The sequence below is a fragment of the Pithys albifrons genome, chromosome 7 (assembly GCF_047495875.1).
Source record: "Pithys albifrons albifrons isolate INPA30051 chromosome 7, PitAlb_v1, whole genome shotgun sequence".
Classification (NCBI taxonomy): domain Eukaryota; kingdom Metazoa; phylum Chordata; class Aves; order Passeriformes; family Thamnophilidae; genus Pithys; species Pithys albifrons.
In genome coordinates, this window is record NC_092464.1 from 47,239,530 (window position 1) to 47,261,252 (window position 21,723).

The window sequence follows — 21,723 nt, forward strand, 5'->3', positions numbered from 1 at the left end:
TTCTGAAAAATCAGTATATACCAAGCTCACTAAAGTTTTTTTTCAATGGTTAAAAGCTTTGTATGTATAGACTTGAGTACAAGGAAACCATTCAATGGTATTTAGACAGGAACAAAAGAAAATACAGGCATTGCTATAGGTTTGCTATTGCTACCTCCTCTACTGTTGTGCAAATTTCATTACCTTTACATATATTACTTTAACTCTAACACATACAAAGCCAACAGATTTAATCCTACAGGCATTTGCAGCTTGAATTACCTACAGAAGGATCGTAAATCTAGAATGGAAAGCCTGAAATCGTTAAAGTCACATATTTATAAAATCATATTCAATTAGGCTAAAAAAGTGCAATTTCTGTCATCATGTCATAAAAAGATGTGTTTTTCTCTCAGATCTACTATAAAGAAAAGCTCCCTATATTGTTACAGATAGAGGCTGTTTTCAATCAGTTACAAGGAGCAATCCAATTACTGGATGGTTTAGTGCAGTAACTGACTCCAGACTAATTTAATTTCTTTAGGTCTCTAAAGATCAATTGATCTGATTTGTTTCCCTCCCCAAAGGCTGTTTAGGAAAAAGCAGGCTTAAATACCTGGAAATGAAATACAAAGCTCTGTATGCTTTCACACTACTTAGGTCATTTGGGAAAGCTGGAACTCACGATAAATGAGTGCTCTCTTGGCCCTAACATCACAGGATGCTTTACAGGAGGCCATTAGGATTGCCGCACCACGCTGCAGGTTACTCACACGCGTGCTGTAGGCTGGTCAGATAAGGGAGGAGTGCATGGAAAGTATTTTCACAGCTTCTAGACAACTACTCAGTTTTCAAGAGCTATGCAAGTGTTCATTTGGCCTTCAGAGTCTTTTCCCTGGCAAATAAGTATTTTTCTCCAGCAATGACCTTACAGAAATAACTGTGTTTCCAACCAGACTGAGCAAGACTCATGCCGTACTTTTCAATAGTCACCTTCTTGTAATACATGTCGCAAAGAACATCAAGAAAGAAATTCTTCCTGTTGTCATATCTCACTTTGCTGTTTCTTTTGCTTTATTTCAGCTTTCTTTAAGCAATTTTGCTGGTTCTAAGATGAAATCTATAGAACCAGTGGGTACTTAGAGAATGACATTCTCATCTGCCTGAATATTTTAATTCCAGAACGGCATAAACCCCTTGGTATTTCTGGACCATATTGTATAACAAATTCTCAAACAATCTGTTGCCAGCCCTCTTGCATGTTACACTTTTATTATCGCTTGAGTTGATGTGTTGTGCACCAGGTTTTGTATTTTAAAATACTATTGTTCCCTAATCAGGCCTCAGATTTCCAATTCAAGTCAAAATAAGACCTTAACCAAACTTGGACTCTCAAACCCAGATTTTTAATGTAATTTCAATACTTTTCACATTCTGTTTCTTGTATTTATCATAGGCTTCACATTTGTCTGCCTTATCTTTCCTGACAAATTCATGCCTGGGCTCAACTGCCTGTCTCAGGCTCTATTCTTACACTTATCAATAAACAAAAGGGCACTGTGGCTTACGCTCAGCATTTCTGACTCCATGCCATGTGCTGTTATAATAAGATGTCCTCTGGAAAATTTCCCTTCATATCCAGCACCACAACATTTGGTTCATCTGCACAAAGGCAACTAAGTTTTTCTCCCATCTTATCTGTTCAGACTCTTTCCACCCTTGCAAAGCTGTGTTGTTGATGTCTCCTGTCTGTAAAACAAGGGAACCTCTTCCAACAGGTCCTTTATTGACTATTTATTGCATGCAAACCCAAGCTTTGGATGTTGTTTTCCTCAGTATTCTGTCAAAGTGGCAGGCTATGCTATTTTTATTAAACCTGCTTTTTTTTTCTTCATTTTCAATGAAGGCATTCACTTAGGAAACAGTTTTCAGCAACTTTGCAAGTGTGCACTGCAGCTTATTAGCTTTCCTTCTCCAAGTTACTGTTCTTTTACCCTTTTACTCAATGAATCACTAATGATCCAATCACCAGTAGGGTATAAAGTATACCACTATTTCCCATCCATGGACCTCCTTAGACAGATGTACTTTTGAAATACTGTAAAGACTTCCTTTAGCTCTATGAATATGACTTCACTGAGCACTCTATCCCCTATATGCACCTGTGAAAGATGATTCACAGATGCATCTGGATATCCCCACATAGGAGTCTGGAGGGTTCTGATCTCTCCAAACTTTCTTTCATGATTGTGTGCTCATAGGAAAACTTAAATGTGCTATATCCATCTCCATCGAGTTCTCTTCCAGCTTAAAGGACACAGGGAGCATAATTTGCTTCATTTGCCAAACTATTTGACACGATATCATAAAAATGTGACGTACTGGAAAGCTACCAAGAGATTGAAGTTTATTTCCTACTCAGCTGTGGGTTAATGCTTCTGTCCCTATGGCAGCAGTTGCTTGTAATGAGCTGTACATACACAAAACTCAACAGTTTCCAGATAAAGCTTTCCCCTGATGCAGTCTGTGGTACAATTTCGGTGAAATAAAAAAGGTGTCTTTGTGGTCAGAGTGGGAGTTATGGGATTCATCCTGATGGCAATAATTGCCAATTCAGTGTCTGGTACTGCTGAAGTGTATTTGGGGAACTCTCTTTTCCACTGTGTTGAGCAGTGGGGAGCGTAAAGATGTTTTTCACAGGACCACTGCCCTTGTTTCCCATTGATCCAACTCACAGCCCTCAATAGGATAAAATGGCATGATAAGAAAAAAGCTTTCCATTCTGAAGTTGTAAAACTGACCCTCTCCCCCCTTCAAGAAGCCCCCTGAGGAAGACAAATATTTTGGCCCCAACTGGAGCAGATGTCAAAACTCAAAACAGCTCTTTCTTCATAAAGTTTATAAGTATTTTTAAGGGAGGTGGAGGAGTCTTACTATATGCAATAAGATAACGTTAAAATGCAGAGCTTCTCAGGAGTTGAAAGGATGCTTTTCCTACAAACTCTCTCTTCTCTTTATCTTATCTGCATGCAAAGTAAACAGAAAGTCCCCATTACCTCTCAATATCAGTGAGTCTGGAAGAGTCACGGAATCCTTTAGCAAAAGGGTTGCTGTCAATTTTCAACTTGGTTATCTGGAAACACAGAGAAGAGCAACATTACATGAATATATTGTTAAGGTATTGCAGCATACAAAGTGTCAACCAATCCATCCTCCTGACTTCAGTGCTAATTTTATCCATGCTCCGTATGTGTGTGTGTGTGCTGCTCTCAAGACACTGAAAAGCTGAGGAGGCAAACCAGGGTGTGTCATACATATGGCAATGGAAACACCAAAGGGCACAGCAGGCTCAGCCTTCATGTTACCCAGAGCAGGAGGAACCCACCCACGTACAGCATTACTGCTTCCAAATACTTTAACAGCATCAATCAAGTTGTCTTTTCCACAACCAATACCAATCACCCTCTTAACAGCTGAGCCTTGTTGGTGGAGTTGCACATCAACTAATAAGAGCCCAAACTAGGAGTTTTCATCTGCAGACCTGAAGACAAAGACATGGTTTCAATTCAGCACCACCTTTTTTTTAACTGGGATGGAAATGTTCTCAGCCAGGCCTACCAGCCATCACTCTGGGGCAGTTTAACTGGTTTTTTTATGAAAAGAGGCTGAGGAAGGGCTTGAAAATTGTGGGCAGAACTCAGACTTAAGGTGACAGAATGTGAATTAAAGGAGCAACCTCAATGAAATTATCAGAGTCCTGAAAAAACAGACATCTTGCAATCGAACCTCTCCTCTATTATTCAAAGGCAGCTACAAATCTCTACAAACCTGCCCAGTCATCCAGTCAGCCTTCTTATTTTGACAGAGCAACCCATCAAACAGGAATCCCTCTGCCCCAAAGCATCAGGGCTCCCTTTGACTTTGCGGTGAAACTTTTCAGGCCTATGGCAGTGGCTTTCAAATATATTTTTGGGGGGAGCAGAAAAAAAATGCACCATTGTCCTTGTGAATTTTTCTATCTGTTCAAGCAATTTTGATTTGGTGATTAAGACCTGAGATACAACTACAATATTTGGGTTTAAAAGAGTTAAAAATAAAATTGTAAGTGGGAGTTAGAGCTTGGTGATGGACAATATATGACCCATCCTACAAGGAAGCAAATGCTACCAGCTCTAGCTTAAGCCCATGAAAATCAACAGCTCTCAACATTTCATATTAAGCAGGTTTGTCAGCCTGACTTTCCAAAAAAAACCAAAAAAACAAACAAAAAAATTAAAATAACCCCTGTATTGAAGAGGCCACAACATTATTTTAATACCTGCACCTCAACACTCAAAAAATAGAAAAAGAGGACCTTTCCCAAATCCTCAAATAATCAAACACTGTCATCAAACCAAGGTATTTCAAAACAGGGTAGCTTCTCTTCCAAAAAAAAAAAAAAAAAACAAAAACGAAAAACAATAAAGAGGACAACTGAACCCAACTTTTAATTCTGAGAAAGATGTCTTCTGGATGGGCAATACAGAGAGAAAGGCACATGCTGACAAAGACAAAACCTGAGTTTTTAATTAATATTCTGCAGTGGGCTGGTTATACTCCATGGGACCTCAGTACTGATCAAGGGTACCACACAAGTACAACTGGTGAAGACAACCCTGAAACCTTGTGAAAAGGACCTTGAAACAGCTCAGAAAGATATAGTCTCATTCTACGTCCAAGAGTGGCGAGTTAGTCCCTCACGTACAGTGAACGTTTTCACGGCAGCATTCTGAAAACTACCTTGAAAAAAGACAAGCTCTAACTAGTTCCATTGACTGAGATCACCAACACACCAAGCCAACTGCACTACAGAACAATAAGGATGTCTATTCATCTCTTGAGCATATTTTCACCAATCAAACTTCCATTTTCCTAATATTAAAGTTTTGGTATGACATCACAAGAGAAACTTTTTGTATCCACCAAAGCCAGATGAGATTCACAATCATTTATGGCCATATTTTTTCCTGAGAGACTGTCTCACAAACAATCAGAGAACATCTGCTAGAAAGCATTTTAAAATGAAATCTGACCTACAATTCAACTCTGTGGCAGTGGTTTGACTGTTTAAATAAATGCATGCCCTTTAAATCTTAAATTATGAGATAGTTTGTTGAAAGTGTAATGTATTTAGCTTTTATCTAATAACCTCCAGAAATGTAATCAATCCCTTCTTAAAACAGTTCTGAAAGAAATGGCAAAAATGAAAAAAGGCTCTATTTTCATTAGTCATAAATAAAATGACAACATCAACCTCTAGGGGTTCCGGAGATGCTCCATTGAGAAATTTTCCAAAACTCAATGTATGTGCTTTGGGAAGGTTAGTTTAGAAACATCTCTGGTGTAAATATCATCAGTAGACACAAATCCTACAGAAATAAACTCCAGGATTAGCTGGTTTTGTGCCTGTTACTATTTTGCTGGTTTCTACAGAAAGTTACATGGAAAAATCTAACTGCCTGTCCAAACATTATATTCTCTAGATTGCCAGGTGATGAGTGTGTTTTCTGCAGCATTCAGGTACAAACCTGAGTTTAAAATCAATACATTGAAGTCTTAAATCAGGATGTGGAGTCTGTAATAAGGACTGACTTAATACTACTGTTATCTTCACAGCTTCCTTGGCCCCCTATGCAGTAGTTTCATTTTATTCATAGCATTGTGTTTCATATTAGGAAATGACAACTTATTTAAATAATGCAGCAGGTATATTGTCTCTGTGATGTTGCCTGACCATGTGTTTGGACAATGCTTATATTTTTCTTAACTTGGGGGAACTAAAGAGGGAAATAGGTTTATTTTTGAAGTGCCATAGTCTTTAAGCCTTTAAAGCATGCTCTGAATCACACTGAAGGCAAGAACATATTTCCAGGGACTTAAATATTAAAGCCCAATCCACTGTCAAGCACAGGCTGTGCTCTCTGATTGTTTATAGACTTCCTAAAATTACTCATTAGCAATCCATTGTTATGATCTCCTCTATTTTGTATATATTATTCACTGGCATGCAAATTGAAATTCAAACATCTGGATGTAATCTGGGCAGCCTCTAAAAGGCATATCTCTGAGTGATTTTCCTTACATTTGAGCCTTACAGCTTAATTAGTCAACTTTTTGAGCCCATGAAATCATCATGTGCAAACCAGAATCTCTCTCAGCTCATAGCTTGTGGCATAAAAGATCACTGTAAATAAGAACAGTTCCTTAATGAGCTATAATTAGAAAATGACTAAATGTTAATATGCAAACATCTTTGTAAAGACAGAAGGGAAGACAAAAGAAAGCCTCTTGTCATCTTTACTCTCATGAATAATCCTTATGGCTCTTTGAAGTCAGTAGTACTACCCATATATTTAAGAACTACTCCTGAATGTGGATAAGATTGTCATGGAAAGATAGGTTATGCCAAAAACTTTTCTAGTTTTGATGGGGCAAAAAGTAGTTTTTAGCAGGGTGGGATTTAGTTATATCCATAAAAATTAGTGACTGTACTCACCAATTGATTCTGGTAGGCAGTAACAGCAGTAAAAACCGTCTCTGGAAAGATAAATGTCCTGAACTCTTCCGATTTCAGATTTAGCAAAGAAGCTGTGTGATCCTTCTTCTTAATTATGTGGACCCTTGGCTGGTACTTGTGCATAGAGTTCAAAATGATCTGCAAGAAAGAGTGACACAGCACTGTCCTGAGAGGAAGGTTGACAGGACCCTCAAAGGCTATAAAACCATAGGGAGAAAAAAAAGATCAAATTAACACTTCAGGGAAGATATCTGAAATCTAACTAGCCAGGGGCTGGTTTTCAGAGCAAACTTTCCAGCTACTTTGTTCAGTTCCAGGAAATGAAGGTGGAAAAACACGCATCCCAGGAGCTAGTCTCCTCTCACTCCTACACCACTGGTGAGCATATATTTTTTGAAGCATAAATACCTGTTCCTACAGGTGAGGTGTTTTACATACAGAATTAGTTACTCTCAGTGTGCGTTCCAGTTTGCAAGTGTAAATATGTAACTCCTGAAAGCTGATGATCAGGAGTTCTCGCTTGCAAAAATGCACAGGTGCAGAATGAAAACAGTCACAAATCCCTCAGGAAAAAAAAAAAATTAAAGGAAAAATAAGACCCATCCAAAAACCCACCACCACCAGCAGCCCAAAACAGCTGACCAAAAATAAAACTCCACAGATCCTTTCACTGTGGCAAACCTTTAAAACAAATTACTTCATAGATGCTCTTCACCGCAGACTTACCAAAAATGAGAGCAAGGAGGGAAACTAGTACAGCGCCCCAAAATGACCAGGTTCTGCTATTCTATCCTCATTAATAATTGTTTACGAGCTCCCAAAATGATTCTAAACCTAAAGTACCAACTAACTAATTTCAATGTTCACCGGAGTCAAACCGAGTCCCACTTGCTTCAGTTACCACTGGCTGGAGGCCGGTTTGGCTGCCTCTAACCACAGTATTACAATATAAGAATTAAATACAGAGCTCAGCTCACACCAGCCCTTGTTTTGGATATAATCACAGTCACAAGACGAAATTGGCATTGGTGTGGGTGGTTCTATTTTGCAGGGGCCATAACGACATTTCAGTCGGCTCCGTACATCTGGAATAGCTAATGTGCATTCCTCAGGAAGCGTTAACTTCAGCTGAAACATAGCAGAAGTGGTGCAGTATTTCATGCTAACTCAGTCAATGAGAAAGGTTGCACACTGCATTGGAGAGGAGAGCTTAGAGACAGCTCTGTCATGGCTACAATTTCTGTCAGTGTTTGCTTTGCTGCTCCTTTGGGGCCAAATATTGCCAAGACTCATAATGGGACTTTAGGGGCAGGCAAACAGCATCAAGAAAGTTATTCCAGTGACAGGGAGTCATTGTCCTGAAAATGTTGCATGTCTGCTTTTAGCAGCTCAGCCCTTTCTCAAAGAACTTCACCATTTTATATAGTCATACCCATAACAGTCACAGACATTGCCTTTAATATCCTTAGCCCTCTTCTGTCTCTACATAAAATTTTGTCATACCATACTAGTCACTTGAGTGCTCTAGGCAGATGGAAAAGACATTTTAAAGGAGGGTGCATGGATGGTAATGAGCTTATGAGGGTTTGGCCCTCAGACCTTCATGCTTTCCATTGCCTTTCATGGCCATGATAGCCACACGAAGGTATTACATCTGAGTAGCAGCCGAGCGGAAGGAGGAAAAAGCTGTGACAGAGCAGCTACAGCTCCCACATATGCCCTTTTCTTTACTCCTCTGTGAATGCAAATTGTCATAAAGAAACTACATTTCTCAAACAAGACCACATAATCCTTTATGAAAGTTTTCCAAAAATTAAAGTGCACAAACTAAACATCCCTTGCCATGATGTGCTACCTTGCTCGCTCCCACCAGAGGCAAGTCTGGTCATTCAGGGACAGAACAAGTACAGAATGTAGCCAGGAGGTCACAAAAACCCCATGCCAAGGTTAAGGTCACTATTTCCTTTATATAGTGCTCCACCTGCACCCCTACACAGGCTGCTGATGTTGCAGTACTCACTGATATTAAAATGAGCAGGATAATGCACAAAGATGTTCATTAATATCCATGCAACTTCTTATGTTAAGACCATCAAAACAGCCAAAAGGAGTTAGATACACAGGGCGTAGCTTACAGAGTACCCTCAAAGAGCAGTCTCAAGGTCCAAGCAGTGCCATGCCTGCATGGTGTGGCTGTCAGAAAATCCCTGATGCCAGCTCTGCAATACACTTGCATGCCCCAGGAGAAACATCAGGTGCACATATCCTCATGGCAGTCCCCCAGCACACACTGGCTGGCAGCCACAGGCCCCGAGCCACCCCATCTACCTTTGTGGTGACAGCCTGCAGCTGGGTAGATGACCAGGATCCCTCCTTACAGGATCCTGATTGCTCTAAGGTCAGGTAGGTTTGTAGGCATCTGGCTCCCACTGGTTACAGACCAGGCCCTAGAGGCAATCTGGATGCCAGCTGCAAACTTCCGACGTGGTTTTGAATCCAAGAACTGTGCTGTGAATGTTGCTTCTATATTCATCAAAGAAGAGCATCACCAGGCAAAGTTTTCTTTCTAAAAGCATGGAAGTACCTAACTTCTGCCTGCTTGACTCTAAAAATCCTGGGCATAACTCCTTGTGGCTATTCCAAATCCCCTACTTTCACAATTACTCATTGGCTGTGTTCACACCTTTCTGTTTGCTTTCACAAACATTCATGTGTTTAAGTTTTGCTATTATAAATGCCAGTAAAGCAATTACAATAATGTATACACTCATGGTTCACCTCACCAGAAACCAGAAACTACACCACCCCAACAAAGTGCAACCAAAAGTCCTAAAGAGAGTGTTCTGTGTGAAAAGATCACCAGAAATCTGGAGAAAAAAGTGACATTCATAAATGTTTCACAGCCACAAAAATGGGAATTACTCACTCAGCTGTAAAAATCCAGAGATAGGAGCCATTTCCTTCCTCTGGCAAGGATATCTGAAAGTGTTTCCATAGAGCAAGCTGTGTGTCATGCACACAGAGATAAGACTTCTGCCTGATGCTTGGGAAGAATATGTGCATAGCTGAAGGTATGTGCATGTTGCTGAATGTACACAAGCAGAAATGCTTGCAGACTCCAAAAGTCTCAGAATAAGAGAAAACAAACAAAAGCGAGAACAAACAAATGCCTCTTCTCTTCAGAATCCTTTTCAGGAAGTGAACCACCCTACAAATAAAACACCACAATTACCTGAACTCCCAAAACTGTCTTCTAAAAGGATTAAGAAAGCAAGCAACTAAAACAAGTTGGAATCAAGTTGGTTTAGCTTCTCTACGTATAACTTGTATCTAAAAGGGTCTTTTAGGTCATCAAAAATTCCTCAGGAACCAACGCACCTTATCAAACATAATTATAAAATTCTCACCAGTGAAGACTGGCTCTTTCAAACTGCAGGGAGAGATTTCAGGAGGTGTTTCAATTCTCCTCTTAGTACGCTGGAGTTCAGAAAAGCCGTGGGCTGCAGCACAATGAGCCCTCCTTAAAGGCTCCAGAGAATTAATTTCTTCCTTTGTTCTACTGATCATCCAATGATAGTATTTACATAACTTCAATAAGGTAGCACATAAAACCTGACATCCTAATTTGGAACATAAAACCCCACAAAATATTAAAAAGGAAATGCTCTGTGAAGGTGTAGCACCTGTCACACAGATCTCAACACTGGATCAAGCCTTCAGGGCTTATTCTTAACTGAACAGGCAAAACTTTCCATCTACGTTGGCTGTCCAAAGCCTTTGTGCAAAGAAAAGGATCAACCTCTGCAGCTTCTTTGGAAATTAATGGGAAGGCTGTATCTTAAACACTCCAGATCATTTTCTTCCACTGCCTGTATTTGAGATGATTACGTCTTCTTGCTCTGTCACGTCTCTGTTCCCGACAGCTTCTCCAACCTACTTCTTCTTTATACTCATCTGGGCTTCTGGGAACTGCGCTGCTCCTAACTAGCTTGCAATATACTGCTGGGAGCCCTTTATTAGAGGCACACATGGCCCCTGTTATGAAGAAAAATGCTTCTTTTTAAGTGCGCACGTATACTGCTCTATCATCACTCAGTGATAGAGCCCACAAATCTTCAGCTTTGCCCTTCTACAGATTATGAAATAAAAGAGAGAAGAAAAAAAAATGTTCCACTAGTCATGAAGGGAACAACAGTGGGAACTGGATTCAAGAATGATATACCCGCAGATGGATCTTTACAAAAGAAAAACACAGAGACATCTATCTGGGCTTTCTTTTGTTTTGTTGGGTTTTTTTAAAAAATACTTTTGTTGTTATTCCAAGATGTATTTTAAATGATCATGGTTGTAATTCAATTCTCAAGTCATGAAATGAGTAAAAATTCTCTTTTGGGTGAGAAACATTTGCACAGAATGCAGCTCAGACAAATGGCCACTGTCTCACATAGTCCAGGCAATAAATACCACACTAGGAAAGCAGTTTCTGATATGTTGTATGCCATAATTATTCAGCTGTACAAATTGGTTACTGCTACACATGCTTTAGAATTCAAAATCACTCCTCTTTTCCCCAACACCTCATTTACTGACATTGCTTTTAAACTCATTCTTCTGAACCTCCCTCTTCTTAGCCAACAGTTCTTTCAAATCCTTCCCCATGCTCCTTCTGCTTTCCCTGAGAGAACCATCAACCCTAGAGACAACACCCTTAGTTCTTTCTTTGCAATTTGAAGGCACTAGCAAGTCTTTCCTGCACCTCACAGGCACTTCTGGGGAGAGGACAGGACAGACAATACCTTTTCTTACCATCTATCTGTAGACAGTCGGGTAACTAAAGGAAGTGTCCCCAGTGATGGAGGATAGCAGCTCTGCATCCTATTAACCAGCTTCCAGCCTCAGGGATTGTGACAAGAAACTGGCACTAATTAGATCTAGGACCTGCCTCCTCTAGAGGCCCCAGTCCACTCTGTGGCACCTTGTCTGGCCGTTAGCCTACAGTTGTCTCAAGGGTAACTGAGGCACACTTACTTTTATAATTCCATAGCCCTTACTTTGGTGTCCTGTCAGTATTTTCTTTTGACTCTGCCCATTCTGCAATGAGTCTGGAAGTAAAAGAGGTCTTATGGATGGACCCAACACCAACAGGTTGCCTGAAGTGAGAAGGAGCCGCAAATCACACATATAAAAGCATATGGGCCAGTGCATGTGGCAGAGCATACTGTCAAGTCACAGCAAAACACAAGAAGAAGCACATGAAAAGACTCATCTATCTTTCTTCTAGCTCTCACTTTGGTGCTCATCTCCATCCTAAATTTGTCCCCAATGGATGTTCTGCCTCTGATGGCAGTAGAAGCATGATTTGAACCTTTTATAAGGCTCTACCTTATAAAACACAAAAAACCCCCTGTTTTTTTCGAGCTCCCTGTTTCTCAGCAACAGAGGAACTCAAAATGACCCTTAAACGTGTTTAAGCCAAACAGGTTCAAGCTTCACACAACATCTTCCTCCACTGTGGTACCAGGGGCTGACCAAGAGAGGTGTAATATGGAGGCCATGACAACCTTTCTCTGTTGCAGTCTCTCTCCTGCAGCACAAGCAAGCAATTCCCCTATGGATGTTCCTTTACCCATTCACACCAGGAGGGCTACTCACATGGCCGTGCTGGTCCAGCTCATTGTTGGTGAGTTTGACTTTTTCAAAGGACACCATCTGCTTCAGCAGTTGCTCTCCTGTGAATGGGGAGTCAGGGTGCACATACAACCTAAATAAAATACAGGGAGAAGATCTGCTCGTTAAAAAAATCTCACCTTGGTTTGTGCTTGGGCACCACCTCCATATAAAATAAAAATCACGTACCATCTTGCTTTTGGGATATGCAGTGGGTTCATGGGCATGGATTTCCTGACAGCTTAGGTTAATATAGATCTGCTGCTAGAACAAGACACCATCTCCCCCAGATTAATGAATGGCCAAAATACAGCTATTAATGAAAGACAGTAAAACAAATAACTTATTTAATTCACTGGAACCTAATGAAGAATCCTGCATCTGAGTGCTAGACTGCTCCCTAACCATACCTATTATTTTATTCAGTTATCTAAAATGGACACATTATCTAACATTCACTGTTGTGTCTTTTCCCAAATGAAAAATTGATCATGTCTTTCCCCACAGCTGTACTAACAAGCACTTAAAATAACAATGACTACAGCTCCAAAAGAAAAAACATGGTGTCATTACAGAGATAATGAGGGAATGTAGATAAAAATGCATTTTTCTTTATATCTAACATTAAGCCGTGATAATGATTTTAACCTGCACTTGATCACACATTTGCTGTGGTGACGTCTGTTTATAAGAGGTTGAAGGCTGAAGTGCAGCCCAGTGGCCTGACAAGCAAAATTAATTGTAGTTCTGTAATTAACAATCCACCACTTGGGAAATTAAGCAGAAGAAAAGGAAACAAGAAGACATGTAGATACGGTGATATATACATTATGACTAGACTAATTACAAGCGCCAGGCTATTTCAAAACAATGATTTTATAGGAATAATATATTGCTGAAAATTATTAACTCAAATGTTCTCTTGTGATAGTGAATTAGGAGCTGGACTAGACCTTCAGCTAGTGTAAACCAGCCCTGTTCTGCTTCTCTCTGCATTGGTTATCACTCAGTGAGGGCCTGTCTCTCATTTTTGGGTGGTATCTTCGGCCACACGAATGGATTTCTTCCATTAGGTGGGTGGGACACACCAAGATGTGAGGTTAGAAAGATAAACATTTGTTCTCATTGTTGGGCTACAATTTTAGAATGGAAAAACCACTAAATGATTGGGCGTAACTCTCCAATAGACTACACTGATCCCTAATCAAGGAATGTCCATACTAAAGACACTGTGGAGCACAGCTCTGTTGTTCAAAGAGGAAGGAGATTTGATCCTGCACTCTCCGTTTTTGCTGGCAGAATCCCCAAGTCACAGTGAAACGAAAGTTTTATGGGCACAGCTCACTTCAGATGTTCAGGATGTTTTCCTTACATTGATCTGAAGCACAGCTTGGCTGCTCTACCTATGTTCATGAGAGGGGTGCCAGGCCAGGATTGCTATTGCAATAAAATATTCCTAGCATACAGCTGTCCTCAGTGCTATCAACTCTGCTGACTGCACTGCAAAGTTCATGAAAAATGATGATGCATCTGAAAACCCAAGACCTGGAACACTGTTATGTCAAAAGAATTTTAGCTCTCATGAAAACTAACTTTGCCTTCCTTTGAAAAAAATGTGAAAATCTCAATTTTCAGAGGCTTGAATTAGAGAAGGCAAAACAAAGAGTCACAAAAATGCCCTGCAACTTTTCAGGCAGCCTTGTGACTTTTGTTTTGTTTTGGGTTTGGGGGTTTGGTGTTTTTTGGGGGTTTTTTTGGAGCCTGGCTCCTAATTTTGAATGTCTGGATAGCTAATAATGTTTATTGTGATCACAGAGTGTCAGACTCAGGAAGGTTTTTCTAATTAGGACCAAAAAGCCCAAGTATTTCAAATATGTGCTGGAGAATGAGTAAAGACCTTCATGTGTTGAAAAACTGAGCACAATTGGTTTACACTATCAATGGTTAATGCTTGGGCCCTGCTTTAAAACTACCATGAGCCTGTATATTAGCAGAGTGCTAACAGGGAATTCACTGGAGGATGGGCACCAGAATATCAGTTACAGAAATGTAACAATAGACTTAACTTTACTATACCCATCGATCCAACTGCAACAGAGGGCTCTACCTGGTAAGGTGCACCTATTTCACACACTTTACACCTCAGAGAAGGGAGTTGACCTATTGCTTTCTGAAGCAGAAGTTGTTGGCAAAGACCACGAGCGTGCACGAGCAAACAGGTTACAGAGATAAATGTGCACATTCCAGTGCAGCGTACGAGGCTACCCCAGAAGCCTGTGTGTGCTCTGCTGCCTAAGGCCAGCCAGATGGGTGGGGCTGCTCACTTTGATTCACAAGGTGTTTAAGAGCTATACTTGGGTGTGAATTTGCTCCACAGTATATGATATTTCATGATATGTGCAAGGTTTAGGTACTGCTTCTTTCTTATTTTAAAATGCGACACTCCCCCTATTTAGTTTAACAGTCGGTCTGGTCCCACAAGCTCTGTTTACCATAATGTTGCAAATAATTGGAAAAATATAATACCTTTTAAAGGTTTCCTACCTAGAGCTCTCTGTGTGTAGACACTAACTCTGTTAAGCAAATTCTTGTAGACAAATGCAGTTTTAAAAAAAAGTGACAAACTTTTGAGTGAAACAAAGGTGAAAAAAGAAGATCAAACAAAAGTACATGCTGAAACTTATTAAACTGATGTTTCACACAGTCTTAACAATGTGGAAGACAAACATAAAATATCACATAGTAACTCTATCCTGAGATAGCACTTTAGAAGATTTACAAAAGTCTCTCTAAAAAGTATTTTTATTTAAGTGTTCGTTGCAACATAAACTTGTCTTCAACACTGACAGCAGGAAGACAAGGATAAAACTGATTTTAATAGAAAGAACCCTGAAGGGCTAATCTTTCAAACAGAATCAGAGAATACTTATTAATTTGAAAAAGAAAAAAAAAAAAAAAACAACAAACCAAAAAAACAAACCCCAAACCCAACACAAAACTGTCTTAGTGTTGAAAGTTATTTTTATAAAGGAAAGAGCAAATCGTCTAACGGGTTCAATCCTGCAAAGTCTTACACTCATGCATAATGCAACTCCCAAGTAATTCCCCTGATGTCGTCTGCCTGTGCAGATGCAGGCAGTGCTGGGGGGGGGGGGGGGGGAGTAAGTGCCTTTTTACCGGTGCCCAGACACTAAGCACACATACCCTCCTTGCTGACACTCCTCAGGTACAGAGAGCTGAAACCGTGTGTTTGGAGAACAAGAAATCATAACTTCATTAAAAGCTCCTGTTACTGAAGCAGGACCAAACTCGTTTCAAGATGGAAGGAGTTCTACTTCTAATCTGTTCAAGCAAGACTGAGGATTCGCACCTCAAAAGATGCATTAACGCTCTAGAAGAAGCACTAGTAATACAAACATTGTCATGCTGAAGGTCTTAACAACCCTTTGCTCACCAAAGAGAAGCATAAGAAGGGCAAAGTGCATACATGTATATTTAAGTACTGTTCATACAAAGAAAAAGCACTATGTCTGTGCTACGCTAAGTCTTTTTGGCTAAGCATCCTGAAAATGAAACAGGAAAGGTGTACATTTACACACAGGGGCAAAGCGTCATGAAAATGGAACAGAACAGATACACATTTGCACATAGGAGTACTGGTCCACTGAAGACCCTAAAGAGCTACCACAGCACAATGATAATAATTATTAAACTTCAAGGGTTTGACTCCAACTCAAACACACAATAGGACAGTTGCTAATTATTCCAATGACCAATCTCTTGTCTTACATTCTTGTGTTTTCTTGTTGAACTAGACTATGCCAGAGAGAGTGTGAATTGACAATCTATTTAAAGGTATTCCAAAAGGGGTGTGAACAGAAAAATAAGAAGGGGAGAACCCTGCCTTAAAACTATTTTTGTCCTTCTGTTATTTCTTCTTTTGATGCTGATTCCTTTGGAGTAGGATCTATGTTTTTTCTTTGGGTTTTGATCAGTGCCCATTACAATACGTCAATTGAAGCCCTCAAACGTTAACCACACTGCAAGAAGGAGTTTTTGGCCATGAAAACAAAGCCGACATAACTCCTAGGTTGCTGTCTTTAATCACAGCTTCTCTGTTTGCGCTTTTTGTTTGTTTACTTCCCTGAGCAGCCTTCCAGAGATCACCAGTCACCAGGATTTCAGTTCAGCTATTTATACAGAGAAATCATGCAGTATTTGGTGCCTACACTCACACACCAAAAAAAATGGTTTCCATTTCTTGGTTTCACTTCTAATTTCTGCCTCTGTAATAAGCAAGTTCTTAACTCCGGGCTAAGCCACCTGGAGCAGATCTGTGTCCCTGCACAGAGCCCTCCACGAAAAGTTTCTTTGAAGCCAGAGAAGCATCCACATTATTTCCCTATCTCCGGCTCTGACTCAGCAAAGCCGTTCGACATGTGCTTCAGTCTTACTGGACTTGGGGACTTAAGTAGGTACTGAAGTGCTGGGCTGAATACGATGAAGTGTGGGTCTCTGTCGAAGTGCCCTCCCACCACACAGCCTAGTGCTGCAGCCTCAGTTGCCCAGTGATGAAAGGAATCAGTCAATTACATTAATGGAATGATTTTAGAAATTGAATTTCTACAGTGTTTGTTGCTGTATAGAAAAGCAATTTTTTTTAGAGAATTTATTTGATTTTTCCTGATATCTCAGGATACATAATGATTTTGTAATTAAAAAAAAAAAAAAAACAACCAAACTTGGTATCTCTGCTGTAGAACTGATCTAAATGCCTGCTGTCTTAGAGATTACTAAAAGCAAGAATAAAATTATTGGTTATCGAATGCTGGATAGTTAGAGAAATAATATCATTGCAAGAATAAACAGCCCTGAACTGTAATGTAGACTGGCTTGGCTGATGGTGCCTGGAGTACTTTAAATTACGAGGTCAAATACTGGGGTGGTAAACAGGAGAGACAAAACAATATTTTTTTAAGCTTTCTTATTGAATCGAGATAACTTCATCAAATATATAAGAGCTTTTAAACAAATTCTGTCCTTAAATAATTCTGAGGCCACATTCTGCATACAGAAATTAATCAGAGTTTTGCAACCAACTTTGTTGAGCATGAACTCAAGATCTCAGAGCACTGTTTGCAAACAGAATGGAAAGATCAATAGGAAGTATTTCTTGAAGGAAGAAAAGAAAAGCAAAGAAAAATAAAAGACCAGCAGTAAAATCTGCAAACCTTGCAGGGAGAGGAGGGTCAGCTTTTCCAGCCACTAACCAGGAAGACCGGTGGTAGGCATATCTATATCTTTTATTGTCCACAGGAACTATATCCATTAACACAATATACTTGGCCTCAGGATCCACTCCCGAGAAGGAAACCCTGATCGTAGGAAACATTCTCCTGGAAAAAAAAAACAAAAACAAAAAGGGCAAATCAGAAAATAAATATGTGGACAGAGAACAGAAATAAGAGAGCTTCCGAAAAGCTGTTAAAAGTAAGAATTGTGTTTAAACCATCTGAAAAAGCTTAAAGTATCTATCGATTGTGCTTCCGCATAATGAAATTTAAATCTTGTGTCTCTCCAATAGACAGAAAAAGTAGCTTGAAATTAAAATGATATTTGGGAAGCAAAAAGGAAAAAAATGTAAAATGAAAAAGTAATTTTATTTGCCTGTTAGTCAAAAATACACAAACATTGGAGAAAACAATTGTACCTAAGGTATACAAATCTTTAGAAACTCGGATTTTCCCCTACCTGCCCCCCCCTCCCCCCCCTTTTATTTTCCGGGATCCTTACCACTGTTAGGGAAATATCCCAGAAATTATTTCCTTTATCATTCTCACATATTTTGGATGAACGTACTTCTAAGCCTGCTCACAATATTTTTCAGTGTAACTTTCAAAACTAAACTTTCTTTTCTGTACTTCAGTTTTGACAAAACTCACTCTGTAAGTGTAAGGTTATGCTGTAGACCAGAAATAAAGTTAGATATCTTTGAACAGATTGAAATTTGGACTTCAAATTGCAGGTTTTATACCTACTTTCTTTTTTTATGCTATTTTTTTAAAACACATATGCCGATAGAGCTCACCAATTGGGGAAAACAAAAACCAAAACAACCAAACAAAAAACATCAGGGAACTACATTAATAAAAAGTAACTTTGGGCATTACAAAACCCGAAAAAACATTTGGCTCCTCCGGACTGCATTTGACTGGACTCAAACCCAAAAGCTTTACTGACGAAACGGCATGGTTTGAGGTGACGAGAAAGCCTAGGATTCTTTTGCCTATTTTTGCAACCGAGAGAACAAACCAAGCCGAGCTCTGACTGAATTACTTCCCCAAGACCCCGCGTTTCCCTGGGTCTGTACCAACCCAACCACGAAAAATCACTGTGGGATTTTAATCACAGATCGAATTATTACGGAAACAACATTTGTACCCATCCGTCGGGACCCCTCAGATGGATTCCATCCGGCCCCGCTGCTGCCTCTCCCTCTGCCCCAGCGGAGCTCCGCGCACCGCGCAGTGCCGAGCTGGGCCCGCCGAGGAGCTGCGGCAAACGAAGGGCTTCACCCTCCTCCTCCCGTTGGCTCAGCCATGCTGCCTTCCGATAAAAAATCGTGGGGTTTCGGTTGCTTCGACTTATTTCCCCCTGACCAGAGCCACTTTTCGGAAGCTGCCCGAAGGAAAAACCCGGGGCTGCCCAGCCTTACCTCCCGGATTTGGTGATGATCATCTCGGTACCCAGTTCGTGAAACTTGTCCCAGAGCTCTTTGGTTTCCAGGCTGCAGGAGATTTTGGCCATCTCCTCGCTGGGGATGATGGGTGTGGTGGGGATGAGGGGCTCGGTGCACAGAGACGAAGGGCTGCTGCTAAAATCCCCGTGAGGGTCCAGGCTGGATAAATCGCTCAAAGGCTGGGCGCAAGAGGATTTCTCAACGAATTGTTCTGCAGGGTTTGGGAACGAGAAAGAAAGAAAAAAAAAACAAAAAGAAAGAAAGGAAAAGGAGTGGAGAGATTCAGCCAGGACGGGGCCACCACCGAGACAAGCTATTTAAAAATATATATGTATATATATAAAAGGCATTTTAGTTTGGCTGCCCCTTCTATGCCCCATCACACCCGCAGACCCGCTCTTGTTCTTTAGGCATCAGCTCATCATTTGAGGGCAGCGGTAGTGATTTTCGGAGATGAGCTCCGGAAAGAGCCCGGAGCGGCGCCGCTTCCGAGAGGCTCACCGGGAGAGACGCCCCGGGGGCGGTGAGGGACAGCGCAGCCCCGTCCACGTCGCCGCCCGCCCGTGACACGCTCCGCGGGGCGCGGAGGGGCAGAACAAGCCCAGCGCGCTACCTCCCTGCTAATCCAGGGGTTCCATGGAAAGGTCACTAATTCTCATTAAAACGGGAGCGTTGGGCGCCGAGGGGCTACTGAGGACTGCAGTCACGCTGGGGGAGCATGGAAGGTTGCTCCTGGATTGTGCCGCTGGCAGAGCGCGCAACTCAAAAGGAACTCGTGCGCGGCCGCGCAGGCTCCGCTCCGCGCTTTCTCCGTAGGAAAGCGAATTCCTAATACTAATTCAACGGAAAGCCAGGTCTGCCTTGCTTCTCAGACAGTTTGCTGGCGCTGGACACTCTCCTTTGGAGAAACGGGCTCCGGGAGAGCTGAGTGCGACCGCGCAACCTATGCGGGTGCAGTAGCTGCTGCCGACGCTGCCTGCCCGCCGCGGCTGGCTCCCGCCGGCGCTGCCGCCCACCCCTGCAAGCCCCGGGAGGCTTTGGGATGCTTCAGGAGCTCCGCTGGGAGCTTCCGCCGGAGGCGAGGCCAGGAGGGAGCAGGGGTCCAGGGGTTCTGACTCGGCCCTGCGCTGCGGCTCCGGGCTGCGGCCACAGATCCGCCGCCCGGCGCCAAGGAACGGGAGGTGCGCGACGCGCCCTGCCCCTTCAGGGAAAGGTTTTGCCTAAATCTCCAGTCAGTGAAAGTCGAGTTACAGGCAGTCGTTTCCCTTCGATTTTTAGTTGAATGGCGTGTGGGAAGGAGTTAAAATTTTTTTGAAAGTTAAATTAAACAAGCATTTTCAGGAAAAAGAAAAAAAAGAGAAAAGAAAATAGAAAAAATAACACAAACACTACGTTTAACACAAGCCTATGTAAATATGCCGAATGGGAATACTACAACATTCCCGGCCTACATTAGCGCCTAGACTGAAAAATAAGGTTCACAGTGAATCCCTGGGCTATGTGAAATCTTTTGAGACAGTTGATTAGATGGAGCAGACGCTGAGGGAGCTGCCTTTTCTAAATTCTTTTAAGATTGAATGTAATCCTGTTTACTGGCTCCTTGAAAGCTTAACATATTTTTCGTAGTTTTTTGCGAACTCCTGGATACAAGCAAGGACGACAAAGCTCAGAAACTGGGACGGGATGATGAGAGGAAGTTGTTCATGTTTTTCAAAAACTTTTTTTCAGGATTCTGAATCAAGGCCACAGAATAGAAGCGAAATCGCTTGCCCGAAAATCGCAAGCAATTACTACAAAAATCCTGCCGGTCTGTGCAGAGTGAAACAGCCTCTATGAGCCTACATCGAGGAGCTGTGGAGCTATCGGATTTCCAGGTCTACGCACAAGTTTTACTACCGCTCTTTAAGCCTAGGCATGATAATGAAATGTCTCTTATTTTACTTCAAAAACAGAGAGGATTTGCAATATTTAAGAGATTCATTTCATATCAGAGAAATAAAATGGAACTACCTTATGGTGTGAGATTATTCTACAAATTACAAAGATGGATAAATAAACGGCGTGGCTAATGCTGGAGGAATTTAGGAAACTGTTTATGCCATAAACAGCCTCGTCTGAAAATGACAGTGGGTAATGAAGACACTCAACTGACTTAGGTGCTGCGGCTTTCCCCTCTGCAGGGGAAACCTCCAGCCCGGCTGCCGGAGCGCGGAGAGGGGTGAGCCAGGGTGACCAGCGGGCTCCACCGGGGATAGACGAACGGACGGACGGACGGGAGCTCCGCACCCCACGGACACCGGTGGCCACCCCCGTCCCCACTCACCCAAAGGCTTGATAGTGCTCTCGGGGGACTCCTTGTCCTTGGAGCTGCCGCTCGACATGAGGGCGGCGATGGAGAAGGCGTTGGCCCGGGAGGAGAGCTGCGGCTTGGGCGGCGGCGTGTACTCCATGGCCACTCTACGGAGAAGCGGCTCGGTGCGGCGCGGCGCTGCCCGGACGGCGCGGGCGGGAATACCGACCGGGAGTGGTGAAGCCGGGTTACCGGGAAGCGCTCTGCTCCCAGCGCTGCGCGCTCCCCCGCCTTAACGCGGGGCCGCGGAGATCCTATCGGCCGGCGGCCAATCGGCGCCGGGACACGTCAAGGGCCCCGGCCCGGCCCGGCCCGGCCGCGGGGGAGGGGGCGGAGGCGGGCAGCAGGAGGAGGAGGGACGGACGGGATGGGAGGGGAGGGCTCTGCCCGCCCGTGGGGTGGGCAGGGGGCGGCCGGCCCTCGGGACTGCTC

General features: G+C 42.2%; 1 protein-coding gene across 1 annotated transcript in view; it reads right to left on the reverse strand.

Moving 5' to 3' along the window:
- The window catches only part of TBX20 (T-box transcription factor 20), a 33,543-nt gene extending 12,152 nt beyond the window's left edge, over positions 1–21,391 (reverse strand). Inside the window, exons 1-6 of the mRNA XM_071560483.1 lie at positions 21,265–21,391; positions 18,918–19,152; positions 17,434–17,598; positions 12,188–12,296; positions 6,515–6,673; positions 3,036–3,112 (exon numbers count right to left, since the gene is read on the reverse strand). Coding sequence (XP_071416584.1) covers positions 3,036–3,112; positions 6,515–6,673; positions 12,188–12,296; positions 17,434–17,598; positions 18,918–19,152; positions 21,265–21,391 — 872 coding nt within the window. The remainder of the gene's footprint in view (positions 1–3,035; positions 3,113–6,514; positions 6,674–12,187; positions 12,297–17,433; positions 17,599–18,917; positions 19,153–21,264) is intronic.
- Between the last annotated feature and the right edge of the window lie 332 nt (positions 21,392–21,723).